At 52.1% G+C, this 19,461-nt stretch overlaps 1 protein-coding gene and 1 long non-coding RNA gene across 8 annotated transcripts in view; both read left to right on the forward strand.

Moving 5' to 3' along the window:
• HM13 (histocompatibility minor 13) overlaps nt 1–8,953 on the forward strand; it is a 38,948-nt gene extending 29,995 nt beyond the window's left edge. The window contains exons 10-13 of one of the 7 annotated variants that reach the window (XR_002182009.2): nt 969–1,071; nt 5,162–5,247; nt 7,450–7,652; nt 8,509–8,953. Coding sequence is in view for 6 of the 7 variants with exons in the window: in XM_019972206.2 (XP_019827765.2) it covers nt 969–1,071; nt 5,162–5,247; nt 7,450–7,596; nt 8,230–8,350 (457 nt within the window). In the remaining variant the exon portion in view is untranslated. Of the gene's footprint in view, nt 1–968; nt 1,072–1,669; nt 4,263–5,161; nt 5,248–7,449; nt 7,653–8,229; nt 8,444–8,508 lie in introns of those variants that run through there. The other 6 variants (XM_019972206.2, XM_070801455.1, XM_019972205.2 and 3 more) reach the window with 6 other exon arrangements.
• Nucleotides 8,954–11,223: 2,270 nt separating this feature from the next.
• On the forward strand, nt 11,224–19,187 carry LOC109567342 (uncharacterized). Its single transcript, XR_011570172.1, has 3 exons — nt 11,224–11,511; nt 15,107–15,167; nt 18,011–19,187. It is a non-coding gene; the product is annotated as an uncharacterized lncRNA (long non-coding RNA).
• The last annotated feature ends 274 nt before the right edge of the window (nt 19,188–19,461 follow it).

Consider the following 19,461-nt stretch of genomic DNA (forward strand, 5'->3'; position numbering starts at 1 on the left):
TGTGGGTCAGCTCTTCTGAAGCTGACCTTAGGCGAATTGCCCAGGAAGCCACTGGCATTTTATCCTCGTAATCAGCATCTCTTTAGTATCCATAATGGGTTACTGAACTGTTAGCTCCACTGCACTTAAAAGTAAGAACTTAACTTAAGTTTCTGCATCTTAGTGCCTCAAAACATGAGCCCCAAACCAGCAAGGACCTACAGTTTAGCACAAGGAACTGTACTTAATACTTTGTAATCACCTATAAGGGAAGAGAATCTGAAGAATATATGAATATCTGAATCACAGTGTTATACACCTGAAACTAACGTGATATTATAAATCAGCTACACATTTTTAAAAAGCCAAAAATAAAGTTATAAAACACACATACACACAAATACCAAAATGCAGATCCCCATACCCATTAGATTAGACTCCCTGGGAACTAGGCCTAGCACTCTGTTCTGTTCTGGGGGGGGTTTGGTTCTGTGTGTTTTTTTTTGTTTGTTTTTGTTTGTTTGTTTTTTGGACCATGCTGCTCGGCTTGTGGGATATCAGTCCCTTGACCAGGGGTTGAACCCAGGCCATGGCATTGAAAGCCTGGAATCCTAACCGCTAGGCCGCCACGGAATTCCCACACAGTTCTTTATTTTTTAACATGCTGTCCGGGTGATTTTTATGCTGACCTGAGCTTCATAGCCGCTGTTCTCGATTATAGCATTTGATATTCAGCAACCATCAGGGAGATGGCGCGTGGCATTCCTGTTTTGCAGATGATTAAACTGAGGCTGAGCGAAGGAAAGTGATTGGTCCAGAGATGCTTAGATGGGGCAGAACCAGAGTGCACGCCCATCTCCACACCCCACAGCCCATAACCTCAGCCCCACACAGCTTCCAGGGTCTCCCCAGCTACTCTCCTAAGAGGGCATGTGGCTCTGCAGTGCTTGTGTCTCACTTTCTCTCTCTACCCCATGCTGTCGCCGAAGCTTGAAGAAGAACACCCACACCTACTTCTACACCAGCTTTGCAGCCTACATCTTCGGCCTGGGCCTTACCATTTTCATCATGCACATCTTCAAGCACGCCCAGGTGAGCATGACTGTCCTCCGTGTACAGGGCGCGCTTTCACTGCAGGTGACCAGGACTCCCATGTCACACGTGCAGGCGACCCAGGGGTGCAGAGCAGCCGTGTCTGTGATTCTCTCGGGCTTTCACCCATAGTTGGTGCAAGATGGCAGCCCGGCTTCAGGTAGTACATGCACGCTAGTGGTGAGGAGGGGGAGGAGGAAGGCTGCCAGCCGAGCCTGTGACCTTCAAGGAAGGCAAAACCTTTCCCTGAGCCCTCTCAGCAGATTTTTGCCCACATCTGGGCCAGATGAGTGTTGCGTGGCCCCAGCTGTGGCTTCTCAGCCTTGGTAGTGGTGGCAGACAGAAGAACGGAATCGGGTGGGTGTTTGTTGCGGTCTCAGCCCATTGCCTGCCCCCCAGGCAAGTGATAGGATGTCAGGATCTCCCTCCCATCATCCCCCAAGCCAGCCAGGCTCTGCCTTCTCCTAGATGGGTGCTGAGCTGCCAAGTGGACCAGGCCAGGAGCTGTCAGTGTGGCCTGGAGAGGAGGAGTCGGGGAGGGGAAGCCAGCAGACAGGGTTGCTCTCTGCTGGAAATCAGAGTACTTCCTTTGTGCCAGGCTCTGCTCGGTGCTTCGTGAGGGTTCTGTGAACAGATGAGGAGCTGCAGTTCAGGTGCTCCGTGGAAAGTGTGATGGACCCAGAATTCAAACCTGTGTCACACGAAGACCAAGCCCAGGTTATGAACCCCCAGCCATGGGAAAGGCCGTGTGGAATGGAGTCTAAGAGAGCCCTGGTGGCCATCCAGGCTCTACTGTCTGAAGTTACACTTAGGATTCCTCATTGATTCATGAAAACAGAAAATGAGGATAAATAGTAGTAGCCACCTTGGGGTTATTTGAGAGTGAAATGAGTTAATGTAGTGAAGTGCTCAGATCCACGTCTGACCCAATTGGTATTGCTGTGCTCCCTCCATCCTTCCCCCTCCTCCTTTCTCCCTTCCCTGGGCACCGGCCACAGAGAAGCCACCTTTGAGTTAATCACAAAAGCTGCTGACCCAGTTAGTCTGTTAGTTTGCCAGGCACTGTGCAAACTAACCTTTCGCTCATTAACTCATTGAGTCCTTACAGACACTGTGAAATTGATACTAACACTATACAGAAAGTTCAAGGTCCTCATCAGTAGAGAAACCAAGAACCAGTGAGGAAGCCCCTTTCATTCACATCTGCTCCAGATGACCTCAGGAGCTGTGCAAGTTGAGAGGGACATGCACTTAGGAGTACTTGGGCCTTGTCTTGGGAGGTGTCTTCTCCAGCTGTCAGCCCCCGCAGATTCCAAGCCCAGAGCTATCCCCTAGGTGGCCACCAGGTGGCAGGCTTGCCTTCTGCCTTAGACTCAGAGAAGGCTCCATTGGGAGCTCTCACACAGGCTGGGGGCAGAGGTGGGAGAGGTGGTCCTCTACATGAGAGAAAAGGAGCCTTCCCTACGTGACACAGCAAGTCAAGCTCGGCCCTGGCTGGAGCCCTAGACTCCTGACCACAAGCCGACCCTATTGCCTAGCAGCAGCCACCTATTCTCCCTGATCATCCACATGGGTATCTCCCTGAAAGTCTTCATTGAGGTGGGCTCTGGACACAAGGGGAACCTGTTCTTTGAGCTCCTCCTCCCTCACCAAGACATAGGCAGTCCCTATGCCAGCAGTTCCCTAGGGAGGGTGTCACCTCTGCCTGTGTGTCTTTTAACCTCTATCAAAAATGTACTCCAGGCCAAGACTAGCAACCTCCAAAGAAAAGTCCTTAATGATCATCAGGTGCCCTCACTGTACAGACGGAGAGGGAAGCCCAGACAGGAAAACGGACTATCTGTGGTCACAGAGCAAGCCAAGGCCTGATGGAGACCCAGGAGTCCTGACCCCCAGCTCACTGCCCCAAGCTGTACATCCCATCCTCTCCTTAGCACTGAATTTCTTTGGAGAGGTTCCCTGGTGCCTTGAGAGGAAAGAAAAGAATAGGTTTGTATCCCTCTGATACTAAGCAAACACTTCTTCCCAAAGGAGCACCTCAATTGCTGTTGGCTCTTAGGTGAGGAAGACCTTGGTGGGGCCAAATATCTACCCACCTTCCTCCCAGGAAGCCCTCTATTTTGCCCAGCCTGGCCTTGATGAAGAAGACACTGGATTTAAGTGACAGGGAATCCGTGTCTGTATCCTGACCAACTATGTGATTTAGGGCAGATCCTTTTTTCTCCTCTGATCTCAATTTCATCATCTCTTAAGTGTTCTGCTTTTCAGAAATTAAATTGTATTAAGTTTGTATTTGCTTTATTTCATTAATTTTTGTTTTGCCTTCATTCTTTTCCTCCTTCTTTGGGGCTTCCTGATTTGAAAACTTGCATTGTTTATTTCTAGTCTTCTCATAAATGCATTTAGAGTTATAAACTTTTCCCTGAGTACTGCTTTGGCTGCCCATCTTGAGTCCCGATGCAGGCTTTTGTCATGATTTCTGTCGTTCCTGGCCCAAAGCTGATCTCATAGCAAAGACTTGATGCAGGGGAAGAAGCTCAGCTGCCTGAGTTTAAATCCCAACTCAGCCACTTACACACCCTGTGTGACTGCAGGCAGGTCATTTCCCTCTGTCTGAACCTCAGTAGCAGCATCTATAAAACTCAGATCCAAGTGCTCAGGGTGTAATTAGGTTCAAGGTTAACCTGTGTGAAGTGGGGTAGTTCACAGCCCATCCATGGCAAGAGTCTGAAAATGGTCTGATGGTCAGCTTTCGGGGACTGTGGAGCCCTGTCCTCTAGCCAGGGGCTGGCTTGGCTTTAGGAACGAGGCTTGGCTTTAGGAACAATGTCTCCTTCACTCTTACCCAAGTCATCTCCAGGGCACCCTCTGTATTTTGTGAGGGAGCCATTAGCTTAGTATTCACCAGGCCCTCTTCTGAGTAGTAGGAAGACAGCAGTGAACAAGATAACTGTGGAGCCTGCCCTCACAGAGTTAACAGCCTAACAGGAGAGAATCTCCAGCCTGTAACAGCCCAGGGATGTTTCATTCCAAGTTGCTGGAGAATGCCGTGAAGAATTGCAGGGGCCCTGAGTGTGCAGCAAGAGGGCCTGACTCAGTGCGAGCAAAGGCTTCCCCACAGAAGTGACTGCTGAGCTGAAGTCTGAAGGAGAAGCAAAGTAGGCACAGATGGGAAGAACATCCTAGAAATGGCACGTGCCGAGATCCTGTGGCTGCAGGTGACAAAGAGGACCAAAACGAGACCAATGTGGCCAGAGCAGGGCAGGGCGGGTGAGGTTGGAGAGGGAAACAAGGGTCACATCTCCTGAGGACGTCAGGCCACTGGGAGCAGTAGGGGCCGTGGAAGGCTGAGCAGTAGCATGAGGTCCAGCTTTCAGACACTGTGAGCAGAAGAATGGCTTTGGAGTCTAGGGGTACCCGAGTTCAACCCTCAGTTTACCACTTAGGCTCTCCAAGGCCTGAGCTGCCCACTCCCCACTCCCAAAGCATGAGCCTTCCGCTTGTACAGAAGGAGGAGGGTCATGGGGTTATGGAGGTGGACTGAAGTACTCGCCAGAGCCTGTGTTCAGGGCACAGAGTAGGTTCTCCAGGAACAGTTCCGGCCGGTATAATTGTCCTGTCCTCCAAACCCAGCTTCACCAGGAGTGTCCTCACAGGCTCTGGGCCCTGACCAGCTGGGTGACCTTGATCCCAGGACACAGCAGGTGCTCCATTCATAGCAGCTGTGTCATCATCATTGTCATTATAACAGCATCTCCTGGAGTGTCTTTAAAAGTGCAGACTTCCAGCCCCAGACCTAGGCAGTCAGGGTCTCTGGGAGTAGGACCAACTCACCAGGAACCGGGTGTCCTGGGCAGTGGGATGCTGCCAGCCAGACTCCAGGACGCCCTGAAAGCCCTGCGTACTTGAGTTTCTTTGGGCTTCTTGCTGCTGCTTCTAGGGAAGTCAGGAGCCCCAGTGCAGGCACAGCCACTGACTTGCTTCGAGAACCTGTCCCTCAGTCAAACCCAGAAGAGAGTTGGGGTGATAGGCCCGGCCCTGAGTGGGTGCCCTGCCCAGCATTGCCTCACCAGCCTTTGTCCTCTCACAGCCTGCCCTCCTGTACCTGGTCCCTGCATGTATCGGCTTTCCTGTCCTGGTGGCACTGGCCAAGGGAGAAGTGACCGAAATGTTCAGGTAAGAGGGGGCAGGGAGCAGGGGTCTGCCTAGCACTGCAGGCAGCTGGCGGAGCCTCTGAGGGCTGTGGGTACGTGCCTCTGGGGGAACACTGTTCATGCCACCAGCCTTGCCCTTTGCATCAGCACGTGGGTGCCCGTGGGCACCAGCAGAACCCTTCCGTGGGCCAGTAGCCAGGGGTGGGAATGGCCTTTGGGCTTTCAAGGCAGCCCCCACACCAGATGCCAGCTGAGTCATGAAAGGGGACTGGCTTGTGTAGACTCCCTACCGCAGGCTGCCCCACTGTCGGGAGCCCTGGGTTCCCATCCCGACCCTGCCACCATATGACTTCACGCAGGTCTTTCCCCGCCCCCAGCCTCAGTGTCCACACGTGAGTGACACAGGGGACTCTATACTATGCTAAGTCACTTCAGTCGTGTCCGACTCTGTGCTACCCCATAGACGGCAGCCCACCAGGCTCCCCCGTCCCTGGGATTCTCCAGGCAAGAACACTGGAGTGGGCTGCCATTTCCTTCTCCAATGCATGAAAGTGAAAAATGAAAGTGAAGTCGCTCAGTCATGTCCGACTCTTAGCGACCCCATGGATTGCAGCCTAACAGGCTCCTCCGTCCATGGGATTTTCCAAGTAAGAGTACTGGAGTGGGGTGCCATTGCCTTCTCCGCAGGGGGACTCTAGTGTGATGGAAATGCTTGGTTAGAACTCCAGCGTCAGTCTATGTCCAGTTGCCGCTGTGGCTGTAACCCAGAGCCGGCTGCTTTCTCTCCATCTTAGTCACACACATACCCCTTCTCTGTGGCCGTCCACACACCTGCCACACCCGTGATCAGCCCCACCCTGACCCCCAGGCCTGCGTGACTCCGACAGGTGTCTACACCCCAGCAGCACCAGCCCCACCCGCCAGGGACCCAGAAATAGCTGCCAGCTGCAGCTGAAGCTGCCCACTCTGGGGCCTTCCACCAGCTCCACCTGCCTGGCCTCCAGGTTGTCCCTCGAGTGCCTGCCAGAGCTTTCTGTGCACCTGGCTGCCTGTAGGGGAGCCTGTGACTCACCCCTCCCCCATACCTGCCCCTGCCCTCCCTACCCTGCCTCAGAGCCCCAGGCTCCCAACATGCCTGCCCAGGGCTCCTGACCTGGCAAAGCTCTGTGGACTCTGAGGCAAGGCTGGGGGTGAACCTGGGGGCAGGAATGGGACCTGGGCCCTGAGCTCAGTCCCTACCCTCACCCTCGGCTCTCAGCCAGCCTCAGCCCCCAGCACCTACTGGGGGTGACCTCCCCAGCCAGGACAGAGGGTGCCCGCCTTCACCCACTTGGTGCTTGGTTTCTGTAAAAGTTTGCCCACATGGGTGCCCCACCTTTCTGCCCCCCACCCCCCCCAGGAGGTTTTTAGATTGAGGTGAAAAAGCAAATAGTCTCTCTTCTCTTCTGCCCATCTCTCTCCCTAATTCTCCACCTTATCTTTGGTTTTACTTTTCCCTTTAGTGGCACTCTCCTTTTTTTATTCATTTACTTTTTAAATGATAACACATTCACGTGGTTGCAAATTCCATAGCAGGGGAGGGACAACCAGCCCCCTCATAGCCCAGCCGCCCACGCAGCCAGCCCCGTCCCTGGCCATCCAGAGGTGTCTCTGCACCTGAAAGCGTGAATGTGTATACACGTCCTCACGCAGGCGGTGGCGTTCTTGGGGCATTCTGCGTCCTGATTCTTCACACAAGGGTGTGTCTGAGAGATGTTTCACAGCAGCAGAACATCTCCGTGTGTGCTCAGTCGCTCAGTCGTGTCCGGCTCTTTGCGACCCCATGGACTGTAGCCCGCCAGGCTCCTCTGACCATGGGATTCTCCAGGCAAGAATACTGGAGTGGGTTGCCATTCCCTTCTCTAGGGATCTTCCCCACCCAGAGATGGAACCCACGTCGCTTATGTCTCCTGCATTGGCAGGCAGGTTCTCTACCACTAGCACCACCTGGGACACGTACAGATACATCTAGGGCATCCCTGTTCTTCTGCAGAGTGTGTTCCTGTGTAGGTGCACCTTTTCTTTTTTATCCTCCAAGTAATACTGGCTTCTTTCCACAGAGTTCGAAAGTGCAGAGATAGATAAAAGTAAGACCCACTTCTGCTCCCTGGAAGAGAAATCTCTGTCCTCGTTAGTCTTTTCCTCTCCATCTCTTTTTTTCTGTCTCTGTCTGTCTCTCACACAGCTACGAGTCCTCAGCGGAAATCCTGCCTCACACCCCGAGGCTCACCCACTTCCCCACAGTCTCGGGCTCCCCAGCCAGCCTGGCGGACTCCATGCAGCAGAAGCTAGCTGGCCCTCGCCGCCGGCGCCCGCAGAATCCCAGCGCCATGTAATACCCAGCGGGTGCCCACCTGCCCACTTCCCCCTACTGCCCCGGGGCCCAAGGTAGGGCAGACACCCCCACTCCAGTGTACGGGGCAGGGAGCATTGCTGGGGCAGGCAGCAAGAGGCAGCTCCACCACCACTAGGCAGCCACAGTGCCCAGTCGAGGGGCGGGGGAGCAGGGCCCCAGAACCCCAGCGGCCTCACCAGTACTGTGGGGCTCACCTGAGAGTGGGGGTCAGCAGCCCTGGTCACACAGCCGTGGACACTGTTACCGCTCTGCATATACATAACCTGGGGCAAGTGTATAACCTTCACTTTCCCCTTTCGGAACCTCTCTTTGTTCATATAGAAGTGGGCACATACCTGCCTCACAGGGTTGATGTGGTGAGGAAATGTGAGCATTATCTTTGGCATGAACTCACTTGCTCAGTGAACGGAGCCCAAAGGAAGAGCTAAGCCAGGGTGTCTGCCTGCGAGAGTGGCACCTTGCCATTTGTCAGTAGAGCAGCCCCCCTGCCCACCCGCCCGCGCCCCTGGGGCTGAGCTTTCCGACTCCTGTTATGTGCCCTGGGAGGCAGCCATTCGTCCTGTAGCCTCATCCTGGCTGTCCCTGTTTTTCCCCACTCTCTTTCCCCAGTGGGAGGTCCAGGAAGCTTAAAATGGGTCTGCACAAGCCCAACCTCTCCTCCATTTGCCGCTGCCCTGCCACCTCTTGGCACCACCAGGCACAGAGAAAGTGGAACCAGCAGCCGGTCTGAGGAGGGCGCACGGCGGGGCCGGGCCAAGTCCTGGAAGGTGCTGGGCCAAGGATGTTTGTGCCCAGGGTTTTCCTGTGATGGTGGGAGGTGGGCACAAAGATTCTGCCCTTCCCTCCTCTAAGTGTGTCGTCCTTGTTCTGTCTTGTTTTTCCGGTCAGTTATGAGGAGTCAAATCCTAAGGATCCAGCAGCAGTGACAGAAACCAGAGAGGGAACAGAGGCCACCACATCGAAGGGGCTGGAGAAGAAGGAGAAGTGATGGAGCTGGTGCCTGACCCTGCAAGGGCCAGACACCCGGGCGGGCTGGCCGCACACCGGCCCGCACAGTGTGGATCTGCCTCTGAGGCAGGCAGCTCCCAGAGAAGGGCAGGGGCAGCAAGCTCCCTCCAGCGGGGCCTCCAGGGCCTGGTTCCCTCTCCCCCTTCTCTGGCCTTTCTCTGCTCCTCCCCATCTCCTGCCTGCAAAGGAAGCCCCCAACTGTCCCCACCCCCCCAATCCCTGGGTGCCAGGTGGGAAAAGTGGGTCTGATTTTTAGACTTTTGTATTGTGGACTGACTTTGCCTCACATTAAAAACTCATCCCGTTGCCTGGGCAGGCCACTGCACTTTGAGAACGTTCTCACCCAGTACCTTAGAGTGGGTTTACTACTCACCCTCCCCCCCAGAGACTTTCATGTAAGCCCCTTCCTGGGGATGGTGGACTGTCGCAACCTGCGGTGAGGCCCTGACCTTCTGGCCCCTCCATCCTGGTTGCCCACCCAGCGTGTGGCCAGTGTGCCAGCTTAGCACCCCCAGATGCCCTCTGACCAGCAGAGGGGCCCTCGAGCCCTGTGCCCAGCCCTCCAGTTCTCCTGCCATGCTCCTCCCAGTACTTGGGGGCAGTGAGGGTATTGGACAGGTACCGGCTACATCACATTCTGGAGGAAAGGCCTGTGGGGAAGAGGCTGTGGTATCCAAAGTCTGGCCTGACTCAGCAAGAGGGCCATTATCTGTGAAGCCAGGGAAGCAGCAGGGCCACGTGGGCCCCAGGAAAGAGTGGATTTTATTCCCAGGCTGGCAGAACCCATCCTCCGTGGTTTCAACGTTCACATGGCTTCAGCTGGGGAGCCTGGGACTCTAGATCACCCTAGACATGGAGGACCCACCACTCCCCTTCTGCCTGTTCCTGGGCTTCTTCCCAAAACTACTGCTGCAAAGCCAGAAGGATCCTGATCCTCGGAGCCATCCCCAGTGCCCCTGGAGAGGCTGGGGAGGGGGCTTCTGGGAGGCCATCCAGGCCCAAGAACTGAAGATCCCAGAGCCAGGGTTTCTCCACAGTTTGCCAAAGACAACAGCCCTGGCCCGAAGGAGAACCCCCAGTGGACCAGGCAAGGGGTGGGCACAGCCTTTATTTACCTGCCTGGTATGGGGTCACTGGATAGAGAAACTAAGGTCGGGGAGGGTGGCCACTGGCCTGAGACTCAGACTTTCAACAGCCCAGAAATCTCTGCCTAAGCTTCCAGGTTTAAAGGCTGAAAATGACAGGGCTTCCAGTTTGGAGCTAAAGAACAAGTGGGAGCAGATAATGGGAGCTGCTGCAAGTACCAAGCACCTCAATACAGGATTTACTTAATTCTCATACTCTCCTTCTGTAATATTAGCCCCATGTACAAGTGAGAGAACTAAGGCAGCTTACCTACCCCTAGACAGGGATTTGACCTTGAGCAATCTGAATCAAATTCCAGAGTTCCTAAGGACTTTGCAACTCCTCTGCAGACCCCTGGGCCTGAGTCACTGCTGACTTCTCTGGGCTTTCTGGAAAGGAAGGATGGGAAATCTCAAAAGCTTCCCCCAGCCAAGAGGGTTCCTTTCAGGGGCTTCTCGGATCTCTGCCGACTCCAGCCACCTCCAGAGGGGAGGCCGTGTGGTCCTGGAACAAGGCCTCTCTGAGGGCGGCAGATGGGGCAGGCAGCCCAGGCACACAGCACAGTTGGTTCTGCGGTCCATAGCCTACAAAGCTCTCATTGAGTCACCGCCGGCCCCCGGCAGAGGCTGAGGTGGCAGTGGCGCCGGGCGCCTGCCACCTAATGACCGTCCTGGCCCCGCCAGATGCTCCACAGACCTCGGCAGCGGCCGTCCAGGGCCCGCCCGGCCAGCCGGCACCGCAGAGGCCACTCTAATTCCAATTAACCAGCTTCAGCTGAGCAAACAGCGGGCAGTGGTGGCCCAGCCCGGGCGGTAGGCCCGGCCTGCAGAGCCTCCGAGTCTAGACTCCAGATGTGAACCACCACAGCCAGAGTCCCATGGAAAAATGGCACCAGGCCGGGCACGGATCGAGTCTGCACGCCGGAGAGGCGGGGGTGGGTGGCTGGGCAGGGCCCCTGGTGGGCCTACTGCCAGCCTCACCCTGGGGTGGGAGTGGATTCTTGGGAAACAGCTCCAAAAGCCCCAAGTTCGCCCCTGATGTGTTAGGTGTCCCTTTCAGTGGCCTCCCTCTCCCCTGACGACGGTTGAGTGGGAGGGGGCTACTGTAGGGGAAGAGGGAGGCCAGCCCTGTGGAGAGCTCCAGTACACTAGGTCATCTGTATTTAACGTGTCCAGCATTATGATAACCCATTTTAGAAATACTCATGGAATGGTTATAACACCCCTGTGAGGGAGGTGGCATCATTTTTACAGATAAAGGAAACTGAAGTAGAGAGACATTAAGGGCCCCAGAGGGATTTGAACCTAGGATGCCTGGTTTGGGGGATGTTCACCGCAGGTGCTGCTGACATAAATCAAGATGCTTAATTCTGGGTTCCGTCTTGGAGTGGCGCTGGAGAAGAGGGTCAGCATCGACAGCAGGGCTGGCTGCCCACTCTGTCCTGTTTGCTCAGCTGTAAAATGAGTAAGCTCCAATTTGGAGGGGTGGCTCCAGTTTAAGGGGGAGGGGGTAAAGCCTTGACATGCCCTTTTGGGTTTTCAGCACCAGGTATGAGTTGGGCACAGGTCAAGCCGCTGGGCATGGCAGCGAACACAGGTCAAGCGCGGGCTTCCCGGCTGACGTTGTGATCAGGCAGACAGACTTTAAATGGCTGAACGAATGGATAATGTCAAGTCAATGATCATGTCACGATCCTCAGGCAGAAGAGGTGCCTCCCGCTCCCACAATCCTGTCTGGGGTCGGACCCTGAGTGGCAAGGTAGGATCCTGGGTGACCCGGTCAGAGTTCAGCCGTTCTCGCACAAATGGGAAAACGGAGTGCTCTCTACTCCCGTCCCACCCACGCCAAAAAAAAAGGGCCAGACTTGCCCGAGGTCTCCTAAGGAGTGGAGACCAGAGGCGGGGCCTGCTGCTCCCTGCCCAGCCCGCTCTCCCACCGCTAGCGTTCCCTCCCCGTTCCAGGCCAGGTCGTGGGAGGCGGAGGTTGGGGAGGAGGCAGCATCCTGCCCGGGTGCGTCAGGAAGGGCCGAGCGGGAAGGAAGGCACCACCCCCACCCCCGCCGCGGCCACACCTGGGCTCTCCAGGCGGGCATGGGGGCCCAGGCCGGCGCCTGGCTCCAGCGAGTCTGGGCCGCCTCCCCGTGGGGGCCGCCAGATGGGCCGGCCGCCCGCCCGCCCAGCTACGCGGGCAGGAAACAGCCGCCAAGGCTGCCAGGAAGGCGGGCGCGAGCGGTGGGGCGGGGCCCACAGTGGGCCCGCCCCCCGAGGGGAGGGCCGGGAAGGCCGAGACCTTGTGAGCCTGGGAATCCCGGCTCTGCCGCCTGCCATGTTTCCTTAGGCAAGTCTGTTTCCGTCTCCGTGCCCCAGCTTCCCCAATAGTAAAGTAAGTCTGCTTATCCCAGCTCTTTTCTTACCACTGTATGACCTCAGGTCTGTTTCTTTCGCGTCTGTTCCTTGGTTTTCCTACTCAGAGAAAAGGGGGCAATAGCGACAGGCCATCTCCACTGATAAACTGTGGGAAGGTTGAGCCTCTGCCCTCCTCCCCACCAGAGTAACCTAGCCCCCGGCCCAGTGACCTAGAGTGGCACTCAGTATGTGTTGAATGTCCCAGCTCTGGGACAATCCTAGGGCACATAGAAAGCACTTCATAAATGGACACGTTGTCTCGGATCTACTGCTTACCAACCGTGAGGCTCTGGTCTCTGAGCCTCAGTCTGCCCACAGGTGGCTGTGAGGATTTAAGTGAAATAATCCATGGAAAACACACAGCACATCTTCAATAGATAATATTTATGGAAGAGTCTCTAAGATGTGTAAAAAGAGATAGTAATTTGAGGAAATTTGAGGGCAAGAAAGATGTGAAGATCTGGGTGGCTTGTAATCTTTTGTATACTTTGTATTTTCCAAATCTTGAGTTTTTCAAAACCAAATAGAACTGAAAGTAAAATTAAATCCATCCCCAGCAAAAAAAAGAAAAAAAAAAAAGAAATATCAGCTATTATCTCCATCAGGCAAAGGAAGCCCCTAAAACTCAGAAAGGATCTGAAAACTTTCTTAGTCACAAGGGAGCTGGGAAACGGCAAGATGAGATTTGAACGCAAATCTCTTAGACTCCACATTAGAAACAAAAAGGAGGAAAGGAAGCTCATTTAGCTTTCATTGCTGTTTCCAGGAGAGATCCCCTTCCGAGGAGAAGGAAGAGGCTGGCAGAGTGGGAAAGACTGAGGTATAAGGAAAGGTGAGCAGATCCCACAAGGCCAGGCCATGGAGCTTAGGCCTTATCCTGGAGGCAGTGGGAGCCAAGGAAGGTTTCTGAGCAGGGGGGTGACATAGTCCTTTCTAAACATTACATTGGGGAAGGCCTGGAAGCCAGGGGTGGGGCTCCACGACGGTAATGATAACACTATGAGTGATGAGTGGATGAAACCGTCCACGGGGACAGATGAATAAGAAAGATTTAAGAACTCGAAGCAATCCAGAAGGTGGACGGTCATACAGATATTCCTCAGCACCATGGCAGGACCGTGAATCCACATGTCCCAACACTTCTTACCAACTTCCTCTTCCTTGGAGGTTGTTCAACCCATACTACATACAACCTTACAAATGTCCTAAGACCCCTAAAAGAGCCCTGAGTCTAGGCCAATGCCAGGAAGAAGCCTAAATTCCCAGCAGTTTTGAGCTGAAAGGAAACAAGGGATGAGTGTGCTGAGGTAGAAAACTGAAAGAGCATTTCCTCCACCCCAGCGATCAGAAGCAAAGGACCTGTGATCTTGTTTGCAAGCACAGTGCTTGTCCCTGATACCCCATGGGTGAACATGTATGGACTCCTCGCACACAATGTATGGACTTCAATGCTCGAGGGACACGTAAGTGCGTGGGCAAACCTATATGCAGGTGAACCCGTACATGACCCAGCCTAGGGAACTTGTGCACACCCATCCTTGCAGGCAGCCAGGTGGCATCCAGTCTGTACTGGGAAGCGTTAACAGAAACCTTCCTGGAAGAAGAATAGCAGCTGCCATTACTGAGCACTTCTTGTGTGCCAAGCACCATCCCAAGTGTTCACATCCTCCATGTGCTGAGTCTCCATCGTAGGGATGAGGAAATAAAGGCACAGAGAAGGAAGCTGCCCACACAGCAATCAAGAGCCCTGAACTCGGGACTTCCCTGGTGGACCAGTGGCTAAGACTCCAAGCTTCCAGTGCAGGAGGCTTGGGTTCGATCCCTGGTCAGGGAACTAGATCCCATATGCTGCAACTAAGAGTTTGCGTACTGCAAGTAAAGATTCCACATTCTGCAACTAAGACCCAGCACAGACAAATAAATACACAATTAATTTAAAAAAAAGACCTCTGAACTCATGTGAGGACACCACTCCCTTGTAATTTTTCATGTCATTCAGTATTCATTTTTAAAAACCTTTTATTGGGCTTCCCTGGGGGCTCCATGATAAAGAATCCACCAGCCAATGCAGGAGACATTACCTAATTTAGGAAGATCCACATGCCGTGGAGCAACTAAGCCCGTGTGCCGCAACTACTGAAGCTGTGCTCACAACCACTGAAGCCCACACACTGCGGAGACTATGCTCGGCAACAAGGAAGCCATTGTAATAGAAGCCCGCACACTGCAACTGGAGAAGAGCCTCCACTCGCCTCAACTAGAGAAAAGCCAACGCACAACGAAGATCCAGCACGACCAAAAATAAATGAAACAAATAGATCAGTTCAGTTCAGTCACTCAGTCGAATCTGGCTCTATGCGACCCCATGGACTGCAGCACATCAGGCTTCTCTGTCCATCACCAACTCCCAGAGCTTACTCAAACTCTTGTCCATCAAGTCGGTGATGCCATCCAACCATCTCATCCTCTGTCGTCCCCTCCTCCTCCCGCCTTCAGTCTTTCCTAGCATCAGGGTCTTTTCCAATGAGTCAGTTCTTTGCATCAGGTGGCCAAAGTATTGGAGTTTCAGCTTCAGATCACTCCTTCCAATAAATATTCAGAACTGATTTCCTTTAGGATGGACTGGTTGAATCTCCTTGCTGTCCAAGGGACCCTCAAGAGTCTTCTCCAATGCCACAATTCAAAAACATCAATTTAATTTAAAAAACTTTTATTATCCAGAAGTTACAGCCATGCTTTGTAGAAAATTAGCATATATGTTAAAAAATGAGAAAATAAACCAGCATTTTCCTGCCACCCAGAGATTACTGTTAACAGCTAAACGTAAATTTCAGATTTTTTTTTTTGTAGTATGTATTTTTTAACACAAATCATATATACAGTGCAAACAATTTTGATATCTATTGTGTTACTGTAGTTAACAACCTTCCTCTTCTCATTTTGGTCAGGTGTCATCTCCTGTAATACCCAGACAGCCTCCAACCTCTTTGTCATTTTAAGGCAGACCAGGTGAGACAAACAGGCCATCTGCATGTGAAGGCAGATCCCTGTGAGGCGGATGAGCCCCTCCGGGGTCTGTAATGGGCCCTTCCTCCCCAGGGCACCCTGCCCTCTACAAAGCGGTGGTGGGGCCTGGCCCCTTGCCCTCCTGGGACTAAGCCTTGGGGGAGGGTGATGGCAGCGGGGACACCGAGAAGGCTGAGCCCCTGGGCGCTGCATTCAAGGACTCTCCACATGTTTGTGCCCCGAAAGTAGGCACCTCTCTTGCTGCTAAGACCTGAGTTACCCCCCTAATACCCTGGGGGCCCTGGAGGGGGGAGGGGAGAGGAGGTGGAGACATATGTGTCAAAGGTGGTAGGTGGTCCGGGGGAAGTAGAAAAAACCTGAGCTCAAGGCCATAGAGCTAGCTGCCATGGTGCAGAGTCCAGGGGAGGGTCCGGGCCCCTTCCTGCCTTAGAGGTTCTCTGTGCAATTACATGTGTCAGCAAGAGTAAGAATGTGTTTTCTTGTGGAATCTGTATGACTTTGGGGTTTGTATAAATGTGAGGGCACGGAAACCTTACATGGGGCAGGGCTGCAGATGTATTTCTGCGCGTGCATGTATGTGAGTCCGTGTGTGCTCCAGGTTTCCTGCTATGGTCTGAGCACCCCTCTGCCTGGGTCCCTCTGAAGCCTTCGCTTCCTCATCTGTAAAATGGGGACACCAGGTCACTGGGTACCATTGTGATTCCGATTACCTTATTCCCTCTCTACTACTGACCTTTTGTCCAAACACTGGCCAGTCATTTCTGCTCCAATCAATCTGACAACACCCTGGGGAACATATGTATACCTATGGCTGATCCATATTGATGCACGGCAGACACCAACACAATATTGTAATTATCCTTCAATTTAAAATGTTTTTTAAAAAATTGACAATACCTTGATTTTTAAGTCTAAAACCTGCTTCTCCTAATTTGCTCAGCAGCTATTAATATTTGCTAATCACCCTGGATTCCCCCAGGACATATTTTCCATGAATGAAAGAGCTATTCAGGGACTGGCGCGGGGAAATGCCCCCATGAGATGCTGACCCATGCGCACTTTGTGAAAGGCTCCAGCTCTAAGTGTTGAGACCCAAACGTGCAGCACAGTCAGTGGGAAAGTTGCAACTGGCGGGGTGGGGAGCGGTGAGGGGGGGGAAGGTTTTTTTTCTTCCTTAAAAACAACATTTTGTGTTCAATCTGTGTCTCTTTTAAGCCTCACAGGATGGAGATATCCTAAAATAAGAAATTAAGCAAGAAGGGAAATCCCATTATCTGTCTTCTTAATGGGTCCCTCAGGATTCCATAAGGACTCCCTTCCCAGTCACTGTGTGGTCCAGGCCTGAGAACACCCAGCTCCCCCACCCACCCCCTGCGGCCCACGCCCACCCACCACCCAGCCAGGGAAGCAGTTTCCCAGGATTCACATGGTAATGAAGGCATCCATCTTCTCCCAGACACACACTGGGCCCTCCGACCCTCCCAGGCCCCTGCACAATGGTCCCCAGTGCAGAGGCCCCACCACCTGTTGGATTTTCCCAGGGAAGTGTGGGAGAGAGTGGAGAAGAGCCTCTTGCTCCCAGCCCCCAGTCTACTGGCCCCCTGGACCTGGGAGTCAGACAGTGAGAGAACTCACGTCCTCGTCACCCCCTGAGCTAACTGCATCCTCAGTTACCTCATCTGCAAAATGGAGGTGGTGGTACTCAAGTCACAGTGTGGCTGGAAGGATTCCGTTGGGAATGGTGTGATGTGAAATGCAGACAAGTGGGGAGTGGGGTCAGTGATAAACGCTCAGTGATCACTACCACTTTACGTGGGACCAGGCGGGATGAAGCATATTGCAGTACTGTCACAGAGCATCGCAATCCTGCAGGTAGAACAGCTAAGACCATTTATAGAAGAGGACACTGAGGCCCAGGAAGATGGGCTTCATGCCAGGAGCACCACAGTTCCCAAAGCCACAGAGCCATGTATCGAGTTTGCCTCACCCCAGAGCCTAAAATGCTAACCACTACTTTAGATCATCACCATCATCATTATCATCACAGTTATTGACTTAGGTGGTAATCCTGGCAAAGGCCACCTGAAAGTCCCTAGGGAAGCTAGGAAGAGTGGGAGACCTAAATATTACTCATCTATGTCTCCCCAGGACTTGGCCAGAGCCTGGCACACAGTAGGTGATTAATAACTGAGGCCTGCCTGAGTGACATAACTGAGAAACAAAACACACAGCTTTATATTCTGGGTCATGGAGTCGGTTTCATTATCTTTTACTTTCTCTTGAGCATCTACTACAAAATGCTCATGAATAAATGATTTCCTCAAATAAATGCATAATTCCACCTTGTGGTAATAGAGGCTAGGGCAAAGAGGAGGAGGGCATTCAGAGCAAGTAACAGAAAATAAAAATCACTGCCTCTGTAAGCAGAATCCTAGAAATCCCTGGACCACAGCACCTCCTTCCCACCCCCCCAGTTACTGCTCCCCAATGCAGAAACTGCCTCTCCTCTACCCTGCCCAGATCCCATCCCCACTTCGTAAACATTCAGAAGGAATGTCTGTATGTATTTACAGGTAGAAGGACAGAATTAAGGATGACTTTATCTTGCTTAAGTTGAACTGTATGTCTGTCCAACTTCTCTATAATGAATATGTATTATTTAGGTTGGTGCAAACAAAATTGCAGTTTTTGCATTATTGAAATTTTCCACTTGATATTGGAATACATTTTCAATAAACGTGGTTATGTTATACATCATCTTAATACACATTTCTCACTTGGTTTTTTGCTAATAACTTATTACTGTTTGTTTTTATTTATTTTAGACTATGGAAATGATGTTAGACAAAAAGCAAATCCGAGCAATTTTCTTACTTGAATACAAAATGGGTCGTAAAGCAGCAGAGACAATTGGCAACATCAACAACACATCTGGCCCAGGAATGCACAGTGCAATGGTGATTCAAGAAGTTTTGCAAAGGAGATGAGAGGCTTGAAGATGAGGAGTGCAGTGGCTGGCCATCGGAAGGTGACAACAACCAATTGAGAGCAGTCACTGAGGCTGATCCTCTTACAACTACACCAAAAGTTGCCAAAGAACTCAGTGTCAGCTATTCTACAGTTGTTCGGCATTTAAAGTAAATTGGAAAGGTGAAAAGGCTTGGTAAGTGGGTGCCTCATGAGCTGACTGCAAATCAAAAAAATCATCATGTTGAAGTGTCATCTTTTCTTATTCTATGCAACAACAACCAACCATTTCTCGATTGGGATTGTGACCTGCAATGAAAAGTGAACTGCATACAACAACCAGCAATGACCAGCTCAGTGGTTGGAGTGAGAAGCTCCAAAGCACTTACCAAAGCCAAACTTGAGCCAAAAAAAGGTCATGGTCACTGTTTGGTGGCCTGCTGCTGGTCTGATCCACTGCAGCTTTCTGAATCCTGGTGAAACCATTATATCTGAGAAGTATGCTCAGCAAATCAGTGAAATCACCAAAAACTGCAGCCGGTATCAGTCAACAGAAAGGGCCTGACGAAAGGTCGCACAACCAAAAGTTGAAGGAATCGGGCTACGACGTTTCGCCTCATCCGCCATATTCACCTGACCTCGGCCAACCAACTACTACTTCTTCAATCATCTTGACAACTTTTTGCAGGAAAAACACTTCCACAACCAGCAGGATACAGAAAATGCTTTCCAAGAGTTCGTTGATTTCTGAAGCATTGATTTTTATGCTACAGGAGTAAGCAAACTTATTTCTAGTTGGCAAAAATGTGTTGATTGTAAAGGTTCCTGTTTTGATTAATAAAGATGTGTTTGAGCCTAGTTATAATGATTTAAAATTCGTTGTCCATAACTGCAATTATTTTTGCACCATGTAAATATCATTTTTGTTGTTCAGTCCCTAAGTTGTGTCCAACTCTTTGCGACCTCACTGACTGCAGTATGCCAGGCTCTCCCATCATCCACTCTCCTACAGTTTGCTCACATTCAAGTCAGTGATGCTATCTAACCATCTCATCCTCTGCCAACCCCTTCTCTTTTTGCCTTTAGTCTTTACCAGCATCTAATGAGTCGACTCTTCACATCCCAACCAAAGTATTGAAGCTTCAGCTTCAGGTTGCCAAAGTACTGAAGCTTCAGCTTCAGCATCAGTCCTTCCAATGAACTATCATTTTAACCAGCCTTAATACATGAAATACATTATTATGAAAAAGCAAATCATGTAGAGGTACATGTCAGAGAAAGAGGAAGGTCCACTTTCAACCTGAGTCAG

Source organism: Bos indicus, chromosome 13, assembly GCF_029378745.1.
Source record: "Bos indicus isolate NIAB-ARS_2022 breed Sahiwal x Tharparkar chromosome 13, NIAB-ARS_B.indTharparkar_mat_pri_1.0, whole genome shotgun sequence".
Classification (NCBI taxonomy): Eukaryota; Metazoa; Chordata; class Mammalia; order Artiodactyla; family Bovidae; genus Bos; species Bos indicus.